Source organism: Pistacia vera, unplaced genomic scaffold (genome assembly GCF_008641045.1).
Source record: "Pistacia vera cultivar Batoury unplaced genomic scaffold, PisVer_v2 Contig397, whole genome shotgun sequence".
NCBI classification, from domain to species: domain Eukaryota; kingdom Viridiplantae; phylum Streptophyta; class Magnoliopsida; order Sapindales; family Anacardiaceae; genus Pistacia; species Pistacia vera.
The window spans coordinates 190,060-215,111 of record NW_022196220.1 but is presented as its reverse complement, the minus strand read 5'-3'; the positions used below and the strand labels follow the sequence as shown (position 1 = coordinate 215,111).

The window sequence follows — 25,052 nt, the reverse complement described above, 5'->3', positions numbered from 1 at the left end:
GGTTTTAGTTAAAACGTAGACCAAATAGTGATATGATTGATTACAAATAGAAATGCGTATCTATAAATTACTTATGTAAGTAATGACCTCATCAATTCAACTAACTGTTACACGTCTTAATTATTAGACAATCCTTTTCATTCAGGCATGTTTTACTTATTTGATGGATCTGAATGAACTAAACTAGTTGTGGTTACAAAATTGCAATTGACTTGTAGTAACGTCCCAATTCAAATTGTTCCAAGTTTAGAGAAAAATCAAAGAGTTCTTTTCCCATTACCTACGGCTCACACTCCTCAAACTCTACTAATTTTCTTTTATATCTGTACATAATTTTACTGGACAACTGGAATCAATACTAGTTGTTGCTGAAAATCGTAATCTTGGACCCCTCGAATGACAACAGCGATGACTGCATAAACGGGAACTACCATTCTTGTACACGGCCTTTCCACCAGATGGTCAGCCCATAGATATTTTTGCATACATCTATTTTACACAAATTTATTAAATTAAATATCCAGTTTCAAAATTTGAGCTCTTAATTTCTTAAATTCCACACAGTCAAAATGTGTTAGTGAAGGGTGATCGCCTATCATCTTTGAATTTAATCTACTTAAATGGAACTTAAAATGAAAAATAAAACCTTCTACGGTACTTTAATTGATTTCAATTTTCAGGAAATTCATCACTAAACATTCACCGAAAATAATCATGGAATTTTAAATAATTTACTTACTTGTTCCTTAATAATTAATGTGAGTTACAAATTACGTAATATTTTTCAGGCTGATTCGAAAACATTATCACTGATGAGTTACAAAATATTAAAGTTAATGATTGAAGAAAAAAGGAAATAATTTATATACATGACCAAAGATATGGTAACTATATGATTAGAAAACAAAAATAAAACTTAAAAAATGGATCATCTTAATCCCATGACAGATTTTCAGATTGACAATTAAAGAAAGAAATGGTTATATACAGTAACTTACAAAACTAATGGGTAACGTATGTGCATATATGTTCCAGCAAAAGATAAATGTTGTTATGCCCAAAAAATCAAGGCTGACGTAAGCTTAAATCAGTAAGGACCAATCAGAATTGAGGAAGGTTTTCTGCCGTCTAGATGCAATCACGTCCCGCAAGGACGAAAGGGGTAAAGTCATCGTCAATGAGACAAGTGAATGACAGACTTATGAGTGGTTAAGAATTGCTTACCTGCTAAAGTCCTACGCGATTTAAGGATATCTCTCGTATAGACAACCAATGGGAAGCGGGTTAGGAATTATACCACACCTGCCTGCACACAGAATCATGATTATCAGCTTGAATCTTCCAATTATAAATAGAGGGTTTTCCTCTATTTTACAGGATTGACTCATCCACCGCTCAAAACATACACTCTCTCTCTCCCCACATTTATTTTCTCTATTGTAATCCAGCTCGTCGAGTGCGACCTGATTGTAATCACCCATTAATATAATCACAGTGAACGTAAGATTTGCCTTAGAGCATCCGAACCACTTTAAAAAGTATTATCCGTTTAATCTCTTTTTATACTTTCATATCATGTATGATTTTTAAGTCCGTTTAGCACTTCACATGTATGAATAATTGGTATTAAAATTAAATATCAACAAATGCATTCATTGTTGTTAGGGTATGTAATTGGGTTCATATTAACTGATTCTATTCTATATACAGATACATTTTTATCATCATCTTATTTCGGAATCCACCTTTTACAGGTCCCTTTTTTTTTTTGGATAATCGATAATTTTATAAGAAATAAAGAATTACACCTAAACGAAAAAACCCCTAGCTACATGACGTCCCTACGTAAAATCAAGTGCCGGCTTTTTATAGAATGGCTAAGGTAAAATATGAAAAGAAAATTAACTTATGATGATGGGTTTTCACTTTTCATATAAAGTATTATAAAACTTGTCAACTACTTGTCAACTTTTCCACGCCACGTGATATGGTTCAAGTTCTACGTGGGAGGATTAATGTTCAGAGCCTACAGAAAGACACGTAGACCGAAAGACGTATGGGCTTAAAAGCCCACCATTCGACATTTACCTGTCCTTTCACACCTTAAACTTCTAGTATTCTATAAGTTCTGGGTATCTTTCTTTCGGAATCTAAGGGCTCAGGCTCTCTATTTTTCAGAAACTAAGGCAAGGTACTAGAAGCTTTGAAACTTGTATTATGGGTAGTGTTGAGAGAGACGGTGATCCTAATCAGCCTTTGTTGAGAGAAGCAACTGATGATCATGAAGATCAAGACAATAAAAAATTATCAGTAAGGGTCTGGATTGAATCAAAGAAACTATGGCAGATCGTTGGTCCGGCAATATTCAGCCGGGTTTCAGCCTACACCATGAACATCATCAGCCAAGCATTTGCCGGCCACCTTGGTGAAGTTGAACTGGCAGCTATATCCATAGCCAATACTGTAATCGTTGGCTTCAATTTTGGTCTTCTGGTATTGAATTCAAAACTCTCTCCATTTATCTATCTAAACCACTGATCCTCTTGAGTTCTCTCATAAAATTTGTGCTTAATTTTCTGGGTTCTGAAATTAGTTAGGAATGGCGAGCGCATTAGAGACACTTTGCGGTCAAGCTTTTGGAGCCAAAAGATACCATATGTTAGGCATTTACATGCAAAGATCATGGATTGTACTTTTCCTATTCTGCTTCTTGCTATTACCCGTTTACGTTTTTGCAACTCCGATTCTGAAATGGCTCGGTCAGCCGGATGACGTGGCAGAGTTGTCGGGGGTAGTTGCGGTGTGGCTGATCCCATTGCACTTTAGTTTTGCTTTTCAGTTTCCGGTGCAGAGGTTCCTGCAGAGCCAGCTTAAAAACCAAGTAATTGCTTGGGTATCGTTAGTGGGACTATTGGTGAATATATTGACAAGCTGGCTATTCGTTTATGTTCTAGATTATGGTGTAATAGGTGCGGCTATTGCGTTGGATATCTCTTGGTGGGTGTTGTTTTTGGGTCTTTTTGGTTATACTGCATTAGGTTGGTGTCCTTTAACATGGACGGGTTTCTCTATGCAAGCCTTTTCTGGCCTCTGGGAATACACCAAACTCTCTATAGCTTCTGGAGTCATGTTATGGTAAGACTCTCTCTCTCTCTCTCTCTGTTCCGCTTACGTTACGTTCACGAATTTGTAGCCGAAACTTTTGAAGAACAATGTAGAAAACTGTGTAAATTTCTATCATTTTTATTATAAATTCTCGTGACAAATAGTCTTATCATTTATTAATTTAATTGGTTTACTTGTATGGTACCCATTCGTTTTCAATATCATCCCTAATTTAATCATGTTTACGAATAATTATTAGAAGCTACTAAAATTTGAAACCATATTTTCGTTCTGAAGAGGATTGCCGACACTCGCTGTGCTTTTTGTTTTTTTGGTTTTAACTATAACTCTCTATTCTCACTAATGTAGTTTTGTTTTGTGTTTTTGTTGTTGGTACAGCTTGGAAAATTGGTATTATAGAATATTAATATTAATGACTGGACATTTATCCAATGCCACTGTAGCTGTGGATGCCTTATCAGTCTGGTACTATAAATATGGTTTTATTTAACTTTTTTTTTTTTCCTTTTTTAATTTGAATTTAGGATGAAGTTCCTTCAAACTAACTCGTTATACTTGGATTTAATTATGTAGCATGAGTGTGAACGGATGGGAAATAATGATTCCTCTTGCTTTCTTCGCTGCTGCCGGGTATTGTTTCCTTTTTAATCTTAAAATCATTTCTCTTTAAAGCATATGCATGATATAGCTACCCAATTATTACATGAATCGTGACTAAATTATTGATCTTGTTTAGAGATGCGCCATCGATGACTAATTCTTTCTATAAAAATTTATATATATTTTGTTCTTTTATGAAATATCACTGCCTTCAGTACACAGATAATTACGCCATCTCATAAGACTATAATTAACTTCATGAATTTGTGACCACGAAAATTAAGAAATAGAAAATGAAGATTAGTTGTTCTTTTCTCCATCGTTTCAACTTTCAACTATTATTGGCTTTTAGTAAAACTTATCCTAGTGGATGTCACTGTCTGATGATGGCGTGACCACATTGAATAACGACTACTCGATCAATTAGGAGACAAAACAAAATTAATTAGAAGAAGTGAACTTAAGAGTCAGTAATATCTTATTGATACTTTATAGTTTCAACTGACGAAACTAAAATAGAATATAATTTACCAAACAGTTCTATTACACCTACTAGCCATTATTGATGACTTGGTTGGTGGGTGGCATAAAATTTACAGAGTGAGGGTGGCCAATGAACTGGGAGCTGGGAACGGTAAGGCAGCAAAATTTGCAACAATTGTAGCTGTTGCAGAATCGACTCTAATCGGCCTCATCCTTTGTGTTGTAATAATGATACTAAGAGACAAGGTCGCATTAATATTCACTTCTAGTGAAGATGTCCTTGAAGAAGTTAATACGCTCTCCTATCTCTTAGCTGTCACAATTCTCCTTAACAGCGTTCAACCAGTTTTATCAGGTGCATTTCTAATCAACATAAAGTACTGATGGATACGTGTTTTTCATCCATTTTTTAAGACTTAAGAGTTTTAATTTCACTGTGACAGGAGTGGCTGTGGGGTCTGGATGGCAGGCAATGGTTGCATATATAAATCTTGGATGCTATTACATCGTAGGACTCCCTCTGGGAATTCTAATGGGGTGGGTCGTCGATTTGGGTGTTATGGTAAGTTTTACCTTTTGCTTCTGTTTGTTGTCGTATTTATTGGAGGGCATGTGGTCCATCTGAACCATTGCTTAGTGAGTCAGGTTTCTGGTAGTCTCTAAAGGTATGGCTTGTATTATACGCCTGTTATACCAAATAAGGCCAAAGTGCACAAAAGATGCTGCTACTTCACATGATAAGTGGCTAACCATACGAACAAAAATGATTCCAGATGTTCCCAATCTTTTACCTTCTTTTTCATGAACTTCTACCCATTTTTCAAGAACCCAAGTTTTCATATATTTAAGTTTTTTAATGCATTCTGTATGGGAAGATTATAAAGTTTCTTGTATTGACAAAAACTGTTTTCGTATTTTTGCATCAGGGTATCTGGGGAGGAATGATCTTGGGTGGAACTGCTTTTCAAACAGTCGTGTTGTCCATTATAACTGCAAGATGCGATTGGGATAAGGAGGTAGGATTTGGCACAGTTACATTGAAATATACTTAACTTTAACACATTCTAGTGTCCTCAATTTATCAATTTGATGGATTTACAGGCTGAAAAAGCAAAGCAACGCGTCCAGAAATGGTCGAGTCCCAACCCGGACAATGACTCAGAAGACCGAAGTAATTAACCGCACTACGCTTTAGTATTATGGATTCCAACCGGCCACCTCAATCTGATTTTGAGCTTTTTTTTTTTTTAAATTACTGTTCATTTCATTGTCCAATGCATCAATTTTTTAATAGTAGCAAAAACCACTGCATCAATTTTTTTAATAATAGCAAAAAGTTTTGAACAAAAAGGAGTATGAATTATAAATCCACAACAGTGGAGAAGATTATCTTTCTGAATGTGTCCATAAAACTACACAAAAAGAAAAGAAAAATGATAGAGTTATCTAAAATTACACATCGAATTTGTGCATCGAATAACGTAGTAAAATCTTGACTGTTGATTAATATTAACTTATAATGAATCAACGGTCAGGATTTCGTTACGTCATTTGATTAACAAATTTGGTGTACACCCTTCGATAAATTCAGCATTAGTTAAAAGAAAATGGAAGAATCTATTCTGAATAATAATATAATATATCTCTCAACTTTATAGCGCCCGTGAGGAGACAGTTTTTTAGCTTTTGAATACAACCTGAACCGAAATTAGTGCTATTTTTTTTTTTTTTTTTTTTTTTTTTTTTTTTAATTTTTCCAAGGTAACTCGACCGTTTCTCTTTCTGAATGTGTCCATTAATCGACCAAGTTTTGTTTTGTTTTGTTGTTTTTTTTTGGCAATTCTGATACTAATTAAGAACAAGTTATTTGTTGTATATATTCCATTGAAACATAGTGGAAAAAAACATTAATTCGTCGTATCTTCATCTTCACATATGCTGCTTCCTCAAAAACTGAGATTTATTTAAGACAATAATAATTTATCAAAACTACTCAAGGCATAATGATAAACTGGATGAATATGTCAACAGAAAAGGAAAAAGCTTTGTAAATGTAGGATCTTTGGTTTAGAATTCAAAACACGTTATCCATGCATTCTAGAAAAGACAATATACTTGACCTACTTTCTTTCAGAATTCTTTACTTTCTTTATCAAAGCACCCTATTATCGACATAATCAATGTTCATCAATATTCACCGTCATCACATTTCGTGCACAGTAGCACTAGCCCCACTATTATAGTATAATTAAAGTGGAGGACTCAATTTTATTTTATTTTTTGTGAGAGAACTCAATAAATATATTGTATAATTAGCTTATTAACAACATTTTGATAAGTATATATATATATTGCTACAAAAATTTGCACCAACCAGAGAGATCCGATTGGCTTTAGTGGAATCGGAATGGATGTGGGCATGATTACGGATAATCAGCGATGAATGAATGTTAAGTGCAATAAAGTAAAAGAAAGTAAAATTTTTAAAGTGGTTCGGCGAGGCAACCTCTTATGCCTACGTCCACTGTTCTTATATTTGCTATGAGAGTTTACATTGAGAGTTCTATGGAAAATTTCTAACCCACTTTTCATCATTTGAGGGGTTTGTATACAAGGTTTGTGCAAACGAAAGAGTGAAAATAAAAGGATTAAAATTGATCTGAACTACAATTCTGATATTCTCGTAATTGGGCACTGTGATTGCGCAAATATTGTTGTTAATCCAGTCATTCCCGTAATATTTGAGATTTGAAATTATCTGAGAATTGATTGAATAATCATTCGGGTTGTTCGCGACTAGCTTGCGCTGGGTCGAGCTATATGTCGACGAGCTTATGCTGGATCGGACAACCGGTAGAGTTGCATTGATTCTGGGTCGATCTAATACCTCGCAACTTACCGAACTTGATGGAAAAATCACACACAACAATATATATTCGAAATTTTATAGCGAAAGATAAATGATAGTTAATAACTTAATATTTATATAAAGAGGTAATAATTATAATCGATTTTTTTAATTTATTGTGTAATATTAATTGAGATGTGAATTAATTAACTTCAAAAACAGTACAACTAAAAAACCAAAAATTATAAAATATAATCATGATTATAGACAGGTTAGTTAAATTCGATTAATTTGATGTTAAATTAAAAGTAAAAAATTGAAAAAAAAAATCAAAGATTTTAGATTTATAACAATTCTATATATGCGACAAGTAAAAAAAAAAAAACAAAAATCACATAATATATATATAAAAAAAAATATGAATATAATAGAAGACGTGAGATAATAAATACAAGTAACATGACAAAAGAAAAACTCTGGAAACCTAAGGGGACTAAGCCTTGTATACATAGACTCAATTTTAATGGGTTAAAGTGCTAAACAAATCCTGAAATTGCAAAGCATAAATGGTATAGTAGATCACGTGGAGCCATACAGGCTTTAGCCTTCTGGTTAAGGCAAAATCTTTCGCTTCTGTCCAAGTTCATGCTGATGGGGTTTAAAACTTTAGAAATAGGTTTTACACATAAATAGAATAAAAAAAAAAAATATATATATATACATATATTGTGGTCTGCAAATCAATAAACTTATCTATAAAATTTAATGAAACTATTTTTAAGAAAATCCTGTACAGTTAATTACATTGTTAAATCCAATATAATCAAAATCCACCTCGTTTCTTGATTCTTGTGGAGCAAATGTATGCGTATTTATCTTATTATATTCTTCCCATGGCACATGTTACACAAGTTTTTCCACTTGTTAGTTTTACTACAACTGAGTGGCCTGTCTGTGTAGTCCAGATCTGATGGAATGTATAAGAACGAATACGGAACTCAATCAACCATTTCTACCAGAATCAAACGACGTAGTACCTGATCATAGTTAAGAAAAGAATAACCTTGTAGCAAGGGTCTGGAGTGACACAAGGAAACTATGGCGCATTGCTGGTCCTGCCATCTTGAGCCTCATGGCTGTTTATACTACAAACATCAGCATCCTAGCTTTTGGAGGTCACCTTGGTGATGTTCAACTAGCAGCCATTTCCATTGCCAATACTGTCATTGTTGGCTTCAACTTCGGCTTCCTTGTAAGTTTGTAATCACGAAATTATCTTAATTAATGAATTAATTCCGTCTACATTCTATTGTTCTTTATTCTCTCTTTTCCATATCTAAAATTTGTTTTTTTCTGGTTTCATTAATCGATCACTACTACAAACGGGAATGGCAAGCGCTTTAGATACACTTTGTTTGGCAGCTTGGAAAATTGGTATTACAGAATACTGATACTGATGACTAGGCATTTAAAGAATGCCACTTTAGCTGTTGATGCCTTGTCAGTCTGGTATTGTAATTATTCTGTCCTCCATTTTATATTCATATTCCTACAAAATTAAAGAAGATTACAATAGGGACAAACATGCTTATGTTTTGTAGTAAAGTAATTATCGAATACGTGCTAATTAAAAAGAAAAAACTATCCTTCTGATCAGCCTGTTTAGAATTAACATTGCAGCATGAGTATCAGTATCGCAGATGATGATTCCCTTGGCTTAACTCTCTGCTACAGGGTACCAATTAACTTTGGAATTCATATATCATTTTCTTTAATATGTTTTAAGTCATGTCTTAATGCCTTTGCAAATTGCATACTCGTGAAATAATGGCTTTACAACTTTGCTAAAATTCATGCTATTTCTGTTGATATTACCCCTAACCGAAGCTCTATAACTTTAAAATATAAACTGAGAGTGGCCTTAAAATCAATTCTAAATAAATCTTAAGTTCGAGTCTCTTCTCGGATGCTAATAAAGATAACTATTGGAGTTCTTACTTGATCGATAATTTTAAATTTCAGAGATTAGTTGAGATGTGCGTAAACTAACCCGGATATATTTGATCATAAAAAAAGAAATAATAAAAATAAAAAATCAACCCTCAATATGTTAACTATTTGTCACCACAAAATTATCTCATGTACCTACTATTTCATATTTATGAATGTAGACAATATACAGAATTCTTTCACCCTCTTTTACACAAAAATATTTGAAAAGTAAATGATATTTTTTTTTTTGGTCTCCTTGTACATGTGTCACAACAAAAATGAGAGAGTGAGAAAGAGTATTAGCACTTTGTAAGACAATGCAAAGTTATCGCTGTGTATTTAGGGAATCAATGAGAAATTTAACGGTAACTTATTTCAGAAATAGTCTCCTTCAGTGGTAGTTTTTTGTTGGGTTCGTAGGCCGAACAAATTAACTTTCTTTACAGTAGTAATCATAAAATCAAATTGAGGATTTTCTATGCATACTCTGGAGTCTGGACAGAACATTGGAATCTTCATAGTTCTGTTTTCAAGAATACCGCCTAATTTTGGGGATTCAAGTTAACATAATGTAAAAATCAATTTATTTAGCCTTAGGCAATTTGTTTAATGGATCAACCCACTAACTGTTTGTTTATTCTACATGATTTCAGTTAATTTTTTTCTTAAAAAAACAGAAATACAAGTTCATAATGATTTTGCCATAAAATTTTCAGAGTGAGAGTGGCTGATGAACTAGGAGCTGGGAAGGGTAAGGCAGCGAAATTTGCAACGGTGGTGGCTGTGGCAGAATCAATGGTGATTGGTATCATATTCTGCATGGTTATCATAATACTCCGCCACAGGATCGCATTTTTGTTCACCTCCAGCTTTGATGTTCTCCACGAAGTTGATAAACTCTGCTACCTTTTAGCCCTCACCATTCTCCTTAACAGTGCTCAGCCAGTTCGCTCAGGTAAAGCAAATTATACCCTACGTATTCTTTCTCCAATGAGTTCAATCTCCATCATTTATAAACAAATTTATTTTCTTTATCATGACAGGAGTTGCTGTTGGATAGGGATGGCAAGGGACAGTTGCATTTGTAAACCTTGGGTGCTATTGCATTATTGGGCTTTCCACTCGGAATTTTGATGGGATGGGTCTTCCACTTGGGTGTTATGGTCAATGTCAACAATCACATGAAACATATAACTCAAAAACTATTACAAATTCATGATTGACCCACCAATGCTTTTCCCAGAAAAATGTTAATGCAAAATTTAGTATGGATGTAACAGGGCATATGGGCTGGAAGGATAATTGGCGGGACGAGCCAATAGCCATCATAACAAGTCTATGCGATTGGGAAGAGGAGGTATGCAGGACTTAACGTAGTTAAATGTGGAATTTTTATTTTATTTTATTTTCAGCAAGGACTACTATGAAGTAATATAAGTTTTGTACGATTTTTAGGCTATAAAAGCTAGCAACCGTGTAGAGAAATGGTCAATTCTTGGTCCAGTTAATCAATTAAAGGACCAAGACTGAAGCTCTAGTCAGTTATCAGTATACAATATCGTCTTGTAGCACTGAGTTTAGGGCTTGTTTGTCTGAATATTATTTCCCTTCTGTGTGTACTATTGACAATAAACATTGGGATGCAGCGAGTATTTCATTAGAGTTGTGACTTCAATGACAAGATAAGATATACTTTAACAGGAACTAATTTAAAAATTAATAGATTTTCATAGAAAACGTAGCTAATGAGTTCTCGTTTCCACCTATAACGCCTTCAGTTACTCACCTTGCGACTTCAGAATGGTTAAGCCGTTGAGGGAACATGTGGAATTCAGTTTCTCTCTCAAGTTTTTTTATCGTAAAACGTGAATTGTCAATCTCGAAGGTTCTTAATTTGCTCATCTGATTTCTTCAAAAAAGTTTTTAATAAATATGAGTCAACAAATGGATATAATATATAAATAGATTTCATATGACCACTGCACAAGCATATTTTAAATTTTTATAATTTTGCAGTAAATATAATAAATCATAAATGCAACAAGAATGTAACAGCATCTTAAAACATATTGGTGACAAGAGCAACTGGATTTTGTAGGTTCCCATCTCTTTACTCTTACACATATTTAACATTCGAAGACTATTGTCGGTCTCTGATGGCTGGGAGTTCCAATCAACCCTTGTTAGCAGGCGTTGATGATGACGAGGGAAATGAGAAACTTGCATCAAAGGTCTGGATTGAGTCAAAGAAGTTATGGCACATCGTGGGACCTTCCATTTTCAGCCGCTTATCCGCCTACTCCATGAACCTCATTACCCAAGCTTTTGCTGGCCACCTTGGCAATATTGAACTTGCGGCCGTTTCCATATCCGTCACTGTCATTACTGGCTTCAATTATGGCTTCTTGGTATTCCCTGATTAACTATATGTTTCTTTCTCTCTCTACATGAAACTTTCTATGTGATCTCTCTTAACTCATTTGTTTTTGCCATTAATGGGATTGAAGGCTTGACTAATGACTGACAATTATAATCAGTTAGGAATGGCAAGCGCTTTGGAGACACTTTGTGGGCAAGCTTTTGGGCCGAGGAGATACGACATGTTAGGCATATACGTGCAGAGATCATGGATTGTGTTATGCTCGTGTTGTTTCTTGCTGTTGCCTTTGTACATTTTTGCCACACCGATTCTGAAATTTATAGGACAGTCTGATGAGGTGGCGGAACTGTCAGGGGCATTGGCAATGTGGTTGATACCATTACATTTCTGCTTTGCGTTTCAGCTTCCAACGAGTCGTTTCTTGCTGAGCCAGCTCAAGACCCAAGTGATAGCATGGGCTTCATTTGTGAGCTTGGTGGTCAATGCGATAACGAGTTGGCTAGTCGTTTATGTCTTGGATTTTGGTGTTGTGGGTTTGGTTGTTGCTTTAGATATCTCTTGGTGGGTTTTGTTTTTTGGGCTTTATGGGTATACTATATTTGGTGGTTGCCCTTTCACTTGGACTGGTTTCTCTATGCAAGCCTTTTCGGGCCTTTGGGAATTTTTCAAACTCTCCGTTTCTTCCGGAGTCATGCTGTGGTATGTTTCTTGCTCCTTTGAATTGAATCACTGGTCGAGCTTTGAGTCACATTGTACGTTCATCTGTTGTTATTTTGCCAGTTAGATCATTAGAGTATAAATTATAGCCTTATCGATATATTTTGATGTTTTGCAGCTTGGAAAATTGGTACTACAGGATACTGCTATTGATGACTGGGTATTTGAAAAATGTCACTTTAGCTTTAGATGCTTTGTCAATCTGGTACGGGATTTTAAATAATTATATCTAAACAAGATTGCTCAGTCAGTCCCTCTGTAACAATACTTATTTTGACGGCTCCCCTCTTAAATAATTGTCTTACAGTATGAATATCAATGGGTGGGAAATGAACATTCATCTTGCTTTCTTTGCGGCTACTGGGTACAAATTATATAGTTCATTGCATTAAGTGAACAGTTTTTTTTTTTTTTTTTTCCACTTATTTAAGATTCCTAACACGAGATTCAAAATTCAGCGTAAGGGTAGCTAATGAGCTAGGAGCCGGCAACGGTAAAGCAGCGAAATTCGCCACAAAGGTGTCTGTGATACAGTCAAACATTATTGGCATGTTCTTCTGCTTGCTTATCATGTTATTACGGGAAAAGATTGCATTAATCTTCACATCCAATACTGATGTCCTCAAAGAAGTCGACAAGCTTTCCTACTTATTAGCCATAACAGTTCTCTTTAACAGTGTTCAACCGGTTTTATCAGGTGTACTCTCTAACGCCGCAGCAAAAAAAAAAAATGAAAAGAGCATATAAAGTTAGGATTTCAATACACCATTTGAATGAATTATATTTTTGACATTAGATTTCCAAAGTACTTAGAAGACATTTGGCCCCTAAACTTCATACGCCGTTACTTTTAACTTTGTTAAAATTTATTGTATTAACAAATTCTACGGTGTCATTGCAACAGGAGTAGCTGTTGGATCCGGATGGCAAGCGAAAGTAGCATACATAAATCTCGGCTGCTACTACCTCATTGGTTTACCGCTTGGATTTCTAACGGGATGGCTCTTCCACTGGGGTGTTATGGTTAGTAGATTGGAAATTTCGCTTTACAAAACCAATAGTTTCTCACTGCTTTTTGAAGTCGTATCTGCTGCCCAAAGAGTAATTCTTTTTGCTTCTGGGAAATTCTAAAATATTTCTCCATGAAACATAATTTTTTTTTTTTAAATTTATTATTATGATTGTATGGCATCGTTTAAACAAATTTCAGGGCATCTGGGGTGGAATGATCTTTGGTGGGACTGCTGTTCAAACAGTGATCCTGGCCGCTATAACTGTTCGAACTGATTGGGAAATGGAGGTAGAGATTTAAATGACAGTTTTAAGTTTTCTAATTATTCCGATTATTGATGTGATTAAAGTAATTGTGTCGTGGCATTACAGGCCGAAAAAGCTAGCCACCGGGTGCAGAAGTGGTCAATTCCAAAATCAGATAACCAACCACAGGTTGAAGATTTATCACACTAGACATCAGTCCTGGTTGACAGTTGACACTATGTAGTTAAGTGTGATTTTTTTTTGCATTTTTGTTTTCTGCAAGTTCTACTACGTAGTAGCATAAATATATTTTAATTTTCAGGCTAGGGACTGAAGTTTGGGGTTTGAGGCTTGTTTGTCTTTGCTTTGTTTTTTCTTTTAATATCCGGGGTATCGAGACCAGTTTATGTTCACCTTAACTAATCTTTTGAAACCCTAAAATTAACAGTTAGTTAAACTTTCGATAACTACCTTTATTAATATTCGTGAGACTTGTTTGTCTTAATATCTTTGAGATGGATTTTAATAGATTTAATAGTTGTGTTGGATGGCGTCAATCACTTGATGCATGATTACCATTTTCATGGAACAAAGTATTCTCCATTCGAAGTCAAACTTATTTGCATCACTTTATTCACCTCATTGTGAAATTCTCATATTTTATTCATATATATTTCAATTATCCTCCTCCACTTACAGTCATAAGATTAATTGACGCTATTAGTTGCAAAAAAATATCATATAATTAATATGCTACTATATTTTTATCATATAAATTATAGCTAATGATCTCCTCATTTCCATCTATAACGCCTTCCTTTACTCATATTGCTGCTTCCGATTGGTTGAGGGAGCATGTGGAATTCAACATCTATCTAATTAACCTATTATTTATGATAAAACGTGAATCATCAATCTCGATGGGTCCTAATTAATCTGATTTTTTTATTACAGTTTAGAAGACGTGACAAAGTTATTTATGTATTAAGTCCATAAACATTAATATAAATGATAGTTTTTAAATATCATATGATAAATTATAACAGATTTAATATGCTATACGGATAATTAATACTCTCCCTTGTAAGTTTTGACCACGGGTATAGAAGTATATTTAACATTTTTATATATGATTTTGCACATTGAGTTAATATCAATGGAAAGTGAATTTAACAAACCTTAAAGCATATTGGTGAGAAGAGCAACTGGATTGCGCAGTAGCTTACCATCTCTACTCTTACCCATTTGCCCCATAACATTCAAAGACTATTCTCTCATGGCTGATGGTATCATCATTAACAGAGACGGGAAATTCAATCAACCCTTGTTAACAAGCGCGGACGACGATGATGAAGAAAACAAGGACCTTGCATCAAAGGTCTGGACTGAGTCAAAGAAGCTATGGCACATCGTAGGGCCTTCCATTTTAAGCCGCTTATCCGCCTACTCCATGAACCTCATTACCCAAGCTTTTGCCGGCCACCTTGGTAATGTTGAACTTGCGGCTGTTTCCATGTCCGTCACTGTCATTGCTGGCTTCAATTATGGCTTCTTGGTATTCTCTCACTAACTATATATTTCTTCCTCTCTCTACATAAAACTTTCTATGTGATCTCTCTAACCAATTTGTTTTTGCCATTAATGGACTGACAAATATAATCAGTTAGGAATGGCAAGCGCTTTGGAGACACTTTTTGGGCAAGCTTTTGGGGCGAGGAGATACGACCTGTTAGGCATATACGTGCAGAGATCATGGATTTTGTTATGCTCGTGTTGTTTCTTGCTGTTGCCTTTGGACATTTTTGCCTCACCGATTCTGAAATTTATAGGACAGTCTGATGAGGTGGCGGAACTATCGGGGGTATTGGCAATGTGGTTGATACCATTACATTTCTGCTTTGCGTTTCAGCTTCCAATGAGTCGTTTCTTGCTGAGCCAGCTAAAGACACAAGTGATAGCATGGGCCTCATTTGTGAGTTTAGTGGTCAATGCGTTGACGAGTTGGCTAGTCGTTTATGTCTTAGATTTTGGTGTTGTGGGTTTGGTAGTTGCTTTGGATATATCTTGGTGGGTTTTGTCTTTTGGGCTTTATGGCTATAATATAATTGGTGGGTGCCCTTTGACCTGGACTGGTTTCTCTATGCAAGCCTTTTCGGGCCTTTGGGAATTTGTCTAACTCTCTATTTCTTCCGGGGTCATGCTGTGGTGTGTTTCTCGCTCCTCTGAATCACCGGTCGAGCTTCAATTCACATTGTAGTTCATTTGTTGTTATTTTGCCAGTTAGATCATTAGAGTATAAATTATAGCCTTACCGATATATTTTGATGTTTTGCAGCTTGGAAAATTGGTACTACAGGATACTGCTATTGATGACTGGGTATTTGAAAAATGTCACTTTAGCTTTAGATGCTTTGTCAATCTGGTACGGGAATTTACATAATTATATCTAAAAAAGATTGCTCAGTCGATCCCTCTGTGACAATACTTATTTTGACGGCTTCCTCTTAAATAATTGTCTTGCAGTATGAATATCGATGGGTAGGAAATGACCATTCATCTTGCTTTCTTTGCAGCTACTGGGTACAAATTATATAGTTCATTGCATTAAGTGAACAATTTTATTTTATTCTTTCACTTATTTAAGATTCCTAACACGAGATTCAAAATTCAGCGTAAGGGTAGCTAATGAGCTAGGAGCCGGCAACGGTAAAGCTGCGAAATTCGCCACAAAGGTGTCCGTGATACAGTCAAACATTATTGGCCTGTTCTTCTGCTTACTTATCATGTTATTACGGGAAAGATTGCTTTAATCTTCATATCCAACACTGATGTCCTCAAAGAAGTCGACAAGCTTTCTTACTTATTAGCCATATCAGTTATCTTTAACAGTGTTCAACCAGTTTTATCAGGTAAATTTTCTACCCCCTCGTAAAAAAATTTATAATTTTAGAAGACATTCGACTCCTAAACTTGAAGCATTTTAGTTTTTACTTTTTTTAAATATTGTTTGCCACAACAAATTCTACGGTGTCATCGCAACAGGACTGGCTGTTGGATCCGGTTGGCAAGCAAAAATAGCATACATAAATCTCGGCTGCTACTACCTCGTCGGACTACCACTTGGATTTCTTTTGGGATGGTTCTTCCACTGGGGTGTTATGGTACGTAGATAATTCTTCGAGCTTTGAGTCATCTTTTATACATTTCACCTGTCACCCATATTATTATAGGGCATTGTATTAATCACTTGGTGGATTCGATCTGCCTTACTGACAGCCCATGGATCATGATCTGAAACTGAATTCCCACTCTGTGGCCATTTCAGATCCGTAGCCCATGCCCCATGGCTGAGTCCCTACTGTCTACAGCTGTTTCATTTTGATCGAGTAGGGAATTTTACTTTACAAAACCTATAATCTCTACTGCTTTTTAAAGTCATATGCTGCCCAATGAGCAACTCCATTGCTCCTGGCATATTCTTAAATCTTTCTCCACGTATCATTATTTTTTTTAATTTTATTATGATTGGTGTTTAAAAATGTTTATAGGTACTGATTACTGATGTTACAGGGCATCTGGGGTGGAGTGATCTTCGGTGGGACCAATGGCAGACCCAGGGGCCTCCGTGGCTCCGTAATTATTTATCAAACAACTAGTAAAAATTTTAAAAAAATCACAAAACTTTAATCAAAGGAAATAATATAATATCAATAATCTGAAAGAAAATAATGCAATAAATGAATACTTTACCACTTGAATAAATTTATGAGAAGTCAAACCTTGAGCAAATTATATTAAAAATAACATTCAATTTACGAGGAAACACAAAAAAAAATTTATGTGGAAAAACCTTTTCAATTAAAGAGAGCAAAAAGACCACGGGAATTGTAGATACAAAAAATCTACCGTCATGAAAATAGGGTCTAATCCCGTGAGATTGAGGCCACTAACAATCCGCTAGACCTACACACATGAAATGGCAAGCGTGAAGTTTCTCGAAAACATGTGGTGTTTGTCGTAGGCACTCCGACGCTCAAGTCAGCAAGGCTGAAAGAGATTTTGGCTAAGAATTAAGGAGATGAAGAATTACCAAAAGTCTTGTTAGAAGCTTGGACTATGGCGGAGGCGTCGGGTTCTTGGGAGCAAGAACTTTAGGAGCAAATAGATAGTTTTGAGTAGTTTAGATTGACTATGGGAGATTGCATCTCAATGAGAGGGCAAGCCCCTGTTTTTATAGTGAACCCAAGGGGTTGGAATCTTAGTAGGACATTGAGTCCTCTTTTTGGGAGATAATCCCTATAAAAAAAAAGAAATCTGATTTCTTGACATTATTAGATTAAGTTTAATAGTTTAAATAAGATTTGGAATCTTAGTAGGACATTAAGTCCTATTTTGAGAGATAATCCCTATCATAAAAGAGATATGATTTCTTGACCTTATGTAATATCCCACTTGAGGTACGTATTTAAGATTTGCTGTATTAGTTAAAAGTTTACTATTTCAGTTTCAATTGAGGTTGTATGTTGAGTTGGTTGAATGGTTGCCTTAAATTGGTTGAATTTTGGTGAAGTTTGGAAATCCAATCTTCGCCGGGGCGAAGAAGAAGCTTCGCCGCGGCGAGGAGGAGGAGCTGCTCCCACGGGTAGGTTCTGCCCTGTTTCGCCGGGGTGACGGAAATTGCTTCGCCGCGGCGACGAGCCTAATACAAAGTTTCTTGAGTTTTCTAGAGAATTCTTCTTTTGGGGCACAATGACCTTTTTACCCCTAATTAGTAGGATAATTGGGGAGTAAAATGTAAGGAAATTTAGTAGAGATTGTGTTTGGATGGGGGTGTATTTGTAAAGAATCAAAGGATATAGATGGAATTTCCAAAGAAGAGTAAGGGCAAAATGGGAAAGGATGCTTATAATATGAACTAAAAAAAGGGCTAAGTGTAGAGAAACCCTTTATTTCTTCATTCCACCGCCTCTTCCATTTGCCTGAGCTCTCTCAATTTTTCCATCTGATCTTTCAAGATTTCTAAGGGTTTTAAGAGGGTTTTTGAGTAGAGATTTCATCTAAAGCATCCTAAGGTAAGGATTCATGCTTTAGATATGAATTTTCTTATAATTATAGTGAAGTCTTATTTGGTTGCTATTGTTCTTGTTGTTGTTTTGAGTTGTAGAGAGGAGACAAGATAACAAGGAAAAGGAAAAGTGCTAAAGAAGTCATCTTTTCACAAGGTAAGTAAATCCAACCCAAGTTAAGGTTCAAGCAATCAAATGATGCATATGTATGCTTATGTTTATGAGCTTGAGATTGATTGATTGAGAATGATATTATTGATGAGTTGATGGCTTTTGGATGAGAAGATTTGAGCCATGAGAAGTAGAAATGAAGTTGTGGTAACCAAGTGAAGTTTGGTTACATTTAGAAAGAAATTAAGTAGAATATTTGAAGTGTTTTTCTTGGCCATGTTTATATTTATTGTGGGGTAGTTTTGCTCCATTAATGGATGGTTAAAGAAAGAAGTGAAAGGTATCAAAACTAGAATTAAAGTATGCATGCATTATGTTTGATGAAATGCCTAAGTGAAGTCTGCCCTGTCACTGCCGTGACTTTCTAGGTAATTTTTGGGCATCTTACGGTGAACTGGGCTGAGACAAAAACAGAGAAGTTAGAGCCTGTTTCTAAGCTTTAAAACGAGACCAAAACCCCGACGCGCGTTTTAGTGTGGCCTGTGCAGAATGACGGTTTTGAGGAAATCTTGTAGTTGGCATTTCATTAGTGCATTAGGGACATGAGCTAGCTCTACACCTTTGTTTATACACTTGAGAAGTAGCTTGAGATTTGTAAAGAATTTGAGTAAAGTTCTTAAGAGTTAAGAGAAAGAGAATAGAGTAGGTTGTGCGATGGGGAACCCGTGAGTAATGGGTAGAGTATTCCGCTGTACGCCGCATTGAGAGAGCGGCATGAGTATGAGATAAGAAGTGGTGGACCCGTGAGAGTGCAGCGGAGAGGGCTACACCCGAGTACCCAAGAGAGATTATACACTCACATGGCCAAGGGTTCTGAATCCATGCATAACCGAGTCCGATCGGCTAGAATGAGTAGAGACACTTAGAGTGGGAGTGAGTCCCGGCCGGGCCCCCGGTAAGATGGGGCCGTGACTTATTAGAGAGAGTTACTAGAAAGGAGTTCTAAGAGAAAGAGAAAGAGAAGTACCAAGAGAAATGGTATGAGAAGTTGTAAGGAAAGATATTAGAGAGAGAGTTTACGGGGATATGAGTAGAGGATTTACTTACTGAGCATTGTTTTAGTGCTCACCCCGTTGTTTTCCTATGTTTTGCAGGATCCAGATGAGGACGCAGTCGGATGGACGTCGACATGCGAGGGGAAGTGGTTACACTGTCCACCATGTTTTAATATCTTTTGTACACATTATAAGTGTGTGTAAAAATGTATATGTTTGTAAAGAATATATATATATATATATATATATATGTATTTAATAAAAAGAAAAATTTTGGGCCCAATTTCTTTATATTATTTTATATGTATTTCATTATGAATATTTGAGTAGTAGTGGCTATTACACCTTGTCAGATTAAGTTTAATAGTTTAAATAGGATTTGGAATCTTAGTAGGACACTAAGTCCTATTTTAGGAGATAATCTCTATCATGAAAGAGATATAATTTCTTGACCTTATTAGATAAGTTTAATAGTTTGAGTAAGATTTGGAATCCTAGTAGAAGAGGAAATAGAATGGGATTCTGATTTCCTATTAATAGACTGTTGCAGGCTAATGGGCTGAAACCCAGTTTAGCTTAACTTATAGGATAGCCCAACTCATAGAGTGGGTAGTTCACAAGGTGATTTTAAGCGTAGGCCCAATCGAGATTGGGTTGAGGCCTTAGGCCATGCCATGTTTATTTCGTTATTGGGCCTCGTCAAGCCCAAGAAGATTTTTGGCCCTAACAAGAATCTAACAATCCACTTAAATCTAATATAATTAAAAGAGTTTACAACAATCACAATCCACAAAAAATGTTCTACACAAATTTCTTATTTTCCCTCTTTTTTTTTTTTTTTTTCAAATATTATAATATAAATTTTCATGACTTTAATCAGGCCTAGCCTAAGCTAAAGTCAACCAAAACTTAAATTAAGTCAATATTGCCTTGACTTTTAATATGAATTAATAAAAAAAAAGGGAAATTTTCTTAGTATAAACATAGATAAAAACCCAAACTTCTTTAATAATTTTGAGCAGCTAAACGGTAACGTTTGAAATGTAGGAAAGTGGTGGGTGAAAGGTGAAGAATAACGTTCAGTAAAATATAGTTAAAGTTTAATTTGAGAAAGCGGAAGCATTCTTAAACATAAAACACAAAACAAACTTACAAGATCCATGCATTTTTCCATCAAATTAGAATAAAAAAACCTCCAAAAAATAAGCATGATTCAACCTAAAATAAACTAAAATGAAATAAGCAATACACATACCTAAAACGGAGAAAACAGAAAGTGAAGCTAATTGTGACACCTTGATGAGTGAAAGCTTCAATAATTTTAGTCTTCAAAAGTTTTAAGAACGAATAACATAGAGAAAGTGAAAAAAAGAATGAGAGAGTAAAGAATAAAGAATTTTAGAGATAAAATCATAAAAAAATAGATGTACGTAAAAAATGATAGAAAGAATTTTAAATTTTTAATATAATATAGACGTAAAATATATATATTAATAGCAAATTTTGTATGACCATGGAGATAATATATTTCTCATTTTAAAAAAATGTGAAGGTAACCCTATATATATATAATTTTTTTATAAGCCTACATAGACAGTTTTTTTTTTTAAAATGTAAGGGTAGGCCCTACCCTCCAAGGGGCTGGGTCCGCCCCTGGGTTAGACTGCTGTTTAAACAGTGATCCTGACCATTATAACTGTTCGAACTGATTGGGAAAAGGACGTAGACACTTGATTAACTTAATTTTAAGTTTTCTAGTTTATTAGATGTGATTAAAGTTATTGTATGGTGGCATTACAGGCCCAAAATGCTAGCCACCGGGTGCAGAAGTGGTCAATTCCCAACGCAAATAATCAACCACATGTTGAAGATGGGTTGCACTAGACATTAGTCCTGGTTTATACTTGCCACTAATTTACACAAGCAGCTTTTTTAAGAATATTATATTATTTTAATGTAAATCAAATTGAAGTCCTCCATCTATCACATACTGCACATCAACTGTTTGGTCAAAATTATCAACAGCCAATTCTTAAACAGTGTCATCCTGGCAGATATTTTATGTTTGTTGTATTAATCGATTAATTTAACCTGACCTTTTCCATTGTCTGAATTGGCTCCTGTCCACCCAACGCAGATACGCGCTCACGTTTCATGAGAGAAGAAAATTTGAAGTTGCCGACTGGGAGCGTTTACATCATTATGCTTTCTTCACATAAATTTACAAGGTATAACAATAATGTTTCAATTTCTTACGCAACAAGGACGCTGATATCATCCAACACCAACCTATTTAAATTCTAGCCAGGTCCACACGGCCATCCACATTCAGTAAAATAACCCATTTGAATTTAAGTATATGCCACTGCCGCTCCTTCTCATTCTCAATCAAAATCAGTGTTCTTTTTCTTAGTCATCAGGGTCATACATATACATCTTTTTCTTTATTAAATTTGACTTTTATAAATTAAAAATATATACTTTGTATTTTATTTCACACCTAATCCAAAACAATATATATAAATTCTTATCACTATGAAATATTATGCAATCACATATTTTCCTGGAAATTAAATGATGTTTTTAATTGTTGAAAAAAAAGGGCATCCCATGAATCATGATATCCTCTCGTTATCCTTTGCATAAAAGAAATAAATCATATCCAACTGTCAAATTTTATGAAATTAAATATTTGGATAAAATATATTAAGATATGAATAAAATTACAGTGACAGACCAAATAGTCTTTATATATATATATAAACAAATTTGCGTTGAATACTTTATGAAAATGAGTAAATAAAATCGATTTTATTTATAATTCCTTTTCACTTAGCTATTAGTCATCATCATCATCATCTCAATAAATACTCGTATAGGGTATTGCATACAACATACAACCTAAGTTTCACAATTCGAGAAGTTATATACTCCTAACGAATATATGACTAACGTGCTCTCAAAGTATGCATGGTCACACGGCATATTTACTAAGGTATGAACCTTAAAGAAGCACAGAGAGAGATAGTCTCATCATGTGTGACTGGGAGATATTAGATAAGGGTACACCCATGATGGGTTACCCCAAGCGACGTGTGTGGAATGAAACTGCCAAATGCAGTTTCTCTCTAATCGCTACATATAAAAGAAAAAATTCTTTCTTTTAGTAAGACACAACACACACCAATTTTCAAAAAGAAAAATACGCTCTCTCTCTCTCTCTAGAATTTGGAAAACAGAAATACACTTCGTGGTTTTCTTCCAGATTAATTTTGTTGCTTCAGAGATAAGGAAAAGAGGTATTTATGTTGTGCTAATTCATTGTAGTTCATTTATATACAAATGTGATTGCAATGGTGACTATGATCTTGGGATTTTGTTAGGATATATGTTATTCTATGTTATTTCCAACAGTTTAATTTGGGTAAGCGGGAACATTCTTAAACATAAAACACAAAACAAACTCACAAGATCCATGCATTTTTCCATCAAATTAGAATAAAAAAACCTCCAAAAAATAAGCATGATTCAACCCTAAAATAAACTAAAATGAAATAAGCAATACACATACCTAAAACGGAGAAAACAGAAAGCGAAGCTAATTGTGGCACCTTGATGAGTGAAAGCTTCAACAATTTCAGTCTTCAAAAGTTTTAAGAACGAATAACATAGAGAAAGTGAAAAAAAGAATGAGAGAATAAAGAATTTTAGGGATAAAATCATAAAAAACAGATGCACGTAGAAAAGAGTGGAGAGAGTTTTAAACTTTTAATAAATATATAGAATTTTTTTATAAGCCTACATAAACAATTTTTTTTTTTAAAATGTGAGGGTAGGCCCTACCCTTCAAGGAGCTGGGTCTGCCCCTGGGTTGGACTGCTGTTCAAACAGTGATCCTGACCATTATAACTGTTCGAACTGATTGGGAAAAGGAGGTAGACACTTGATTAACTTAGTTTTAAGTTTTCTAGTTTATTGGATGGGCCGAACGACTTATGCATACCCAAGGTTTGTCGAAACGATAAGTTGGTATCTAAAATGTTTTAAAACGATAAATAGGTACCTTCTGTCATGTTCTGTTAGTGATTTTCGTTTGATAATAGTGGAAAGACTAGAGTGCCCTTGAAAGTTTGATATTTTAGTTTTTTATAAATTTAAAAATTTCTAAAAAACGCCCTAGGTTTGCTAATTTGACTAAATACCCCAATATATAAAAATTTTAAAAAATAATAAAAACACCCCCGCCACCCGCACTGCCAGATTCTGACTACTACCGCCGGAATCTGGCCAGAATATTGCGTTACGACACAGACTCGTCGGATCTGTGTCGTAACGCGTAGATCTGGTATTTTCAAAACCTTTTGGATACTAACTTATTATTTAGAACATGATAAAAGGTATCTATTTATTGTTTCAAAACCTTTTGGGTACCAATTTATTATTTCGACAATCGTTTGGCCTTATTAGATGTGATTAAAGTTATTGTATGGTGGCATTACAGGCCCAAAATGCTAGCCACCGGGTGCAGAAGTGGTCAATTCCCAACGCAAATAATCAACCACATGTTGAGGATGGGTTGCACTAGACATTAGTCCTGGTTTATACTTGCCACTAATTTACACAAGCAGCTTTTTCAAGAATATTATAGTATTTTAATGTAAATCAAATTGAAGTCCTTCATCTATCACATACTGCACATCAACTGTTTGGTCAAAATTATCAACAGCCAATTCTCCAACAATGTCATCCTGGCAGATATTTTATGTTTGTTGTATTAATCGATTAATTTAACCTGACCTTTTCCATTGTCTGAATTGGCTCCTGTCCACCCAACGCAGATACGCGCTCACGTTTCATGAGAGAAGAAAATTTGAAGTTGCCGACTGGGAGCGTTTACATCATTATGCTTTCTTCACATAAATTTACAAGGTATAACAATAATGTTTCAATTTCTTACGCAACAAGGACGCTGATATCATCCAACACCAACCTATTTAAATTCTAGCCAGGTCCACACGGCCATCCACATTCAGTAAAATAACCCATTTGAATTTAAGTATATGCCACTGCCGCTCCTTCTCATTCTCAATCAAAATCAGTGTTCTTTTTCTTAGTCATCAGGGTCATACATATACATCTTTTTCTTTATTAAATTTGACTTTTATAAATTAAAAATATATACATTGTATTTTATTTCACACCTAATCCAAAACAATATATATAAATTCTTATCACTATGAAATATTATGCAATCACATATTTTCCTGGAAATTAAATGATGTTTTTAATTGTTGAAAAAAAAGGGCATCCCATGAATCATGATATCCTATCGTTATCCTTTGCATAAAAGAAATAAATCATATCCAACTGTCAAATTTTATGAAATTAAATATTTGGATAAAATATATTAAGATATG

General features: G+C 34.8%; 2 protein-coding genes and 1 pseudogene across 2 annotated transcripts; all 3 read left to right on the top strand.

Annotated features, from left to right (window-relative positions):
* Positions 1-2,096: 2,096 nt before the first annotated feature.
* Positions 2,097-5,938, top strand: LOC116141285 (protein DETOXIFICATION 27-like). Its single transcript, XM_031426802.1, has 8 exons — positions 2,097-2,493; positions 2,594-3,135; positions 3,505-3,591; positions 3,700-3,756; positions 4,326-4,564; positions 4,653-4,771; positions 5,136-5,225; positions 5,311-5,938. The coding sequence occupies exons 1-8, from the start codon at positions 2,218-2,220 to the stop codon at positions 5,386-5,388; spliced, it is 1,488 nt and encodes a 495-aa protein (XP_031282662.1). The 5' UTR covers positions 2,097-2,217; the 3' UTR covers positions 5,389-5,938.
* A 5,267-nt stretch (positions 5,939-11,205) lies between these two features.
* On the top strand, positions 11,206-13,613 carry LOC116141270 (protein DETOXIFICATION 27-like). Its single transcript, XM_031426792.1, has 8 exons — positions 11,206-11,457; positions 11,587-12,128; positions 12,265-12,351; positions 12,454-12,510; positions 12,605-12,843; positions 13,051-13,169; positions 13,357-13,446; positions 13,530-13,613. Exons 1-8 carry the CDS (start codon positions 11,206-11,208, stop codon positions 13,611-13,613), a joined length of 1,470 nt encoding a protein of 489 aa, XP_031282652.1.
* Positions 13,614-14,679: 1,066 nt separating this feature from the next.
* LOC116141269 lies at positions 14,680-24,220 on the top strand (annotated as a pseudogene).
* The last annotated feature ends 832 nt before the right edge of the window (positions 24,221-25,052 follow it).

Excerpts from the sequence above, each read along its gene's own strand:
- LOC116141285 (XM_031426802.1), top strand. The coding sequence starts at position 2,218 with ATGGGTAGTGTTGAGAGAGACGGTGATCCTAATCAGCCTTTGTTGAGA. Across the intron at positions 2,494-2,593 it reads GCTTCAATTTTGGTCTTCTG|TTAGGAATGGCGAGCGCATT; the intron begins GTATTGAATTCA and ends TTCTGAAATTAG. Across the intron at positions 3,136-3,504 it reads GCTTCTGGAGTCATGTTATG|CTTGGAAAATTGGTATTATA; the intron begins GTAAGACTCTCT and ends TTGTTGGTACAG.
- LOC116141270 (XM_031426792.1), top strand. The coding sequence starts at position 11,206 with ATGGCTGGGAGTTCCAATCAACCCTTGTTAGCAGGCGTTGATGATGAC. Across the intron at positions 12,511-12,604 it reads GCTTTCTTTGCGGCTACTGG|CGTAAGGGTAGCTAATGAGC; the intron begins GTACAAATTATA and ends TTCAAAATTCAG. Across the intron at positions 13,447-13,529 it reads GAACTGATTGGGAAATGGAG|GCCGAAAAAGCTAGCCACCG; the intron begins GTAGAGATTTAA and ends GTGGCATTACAG.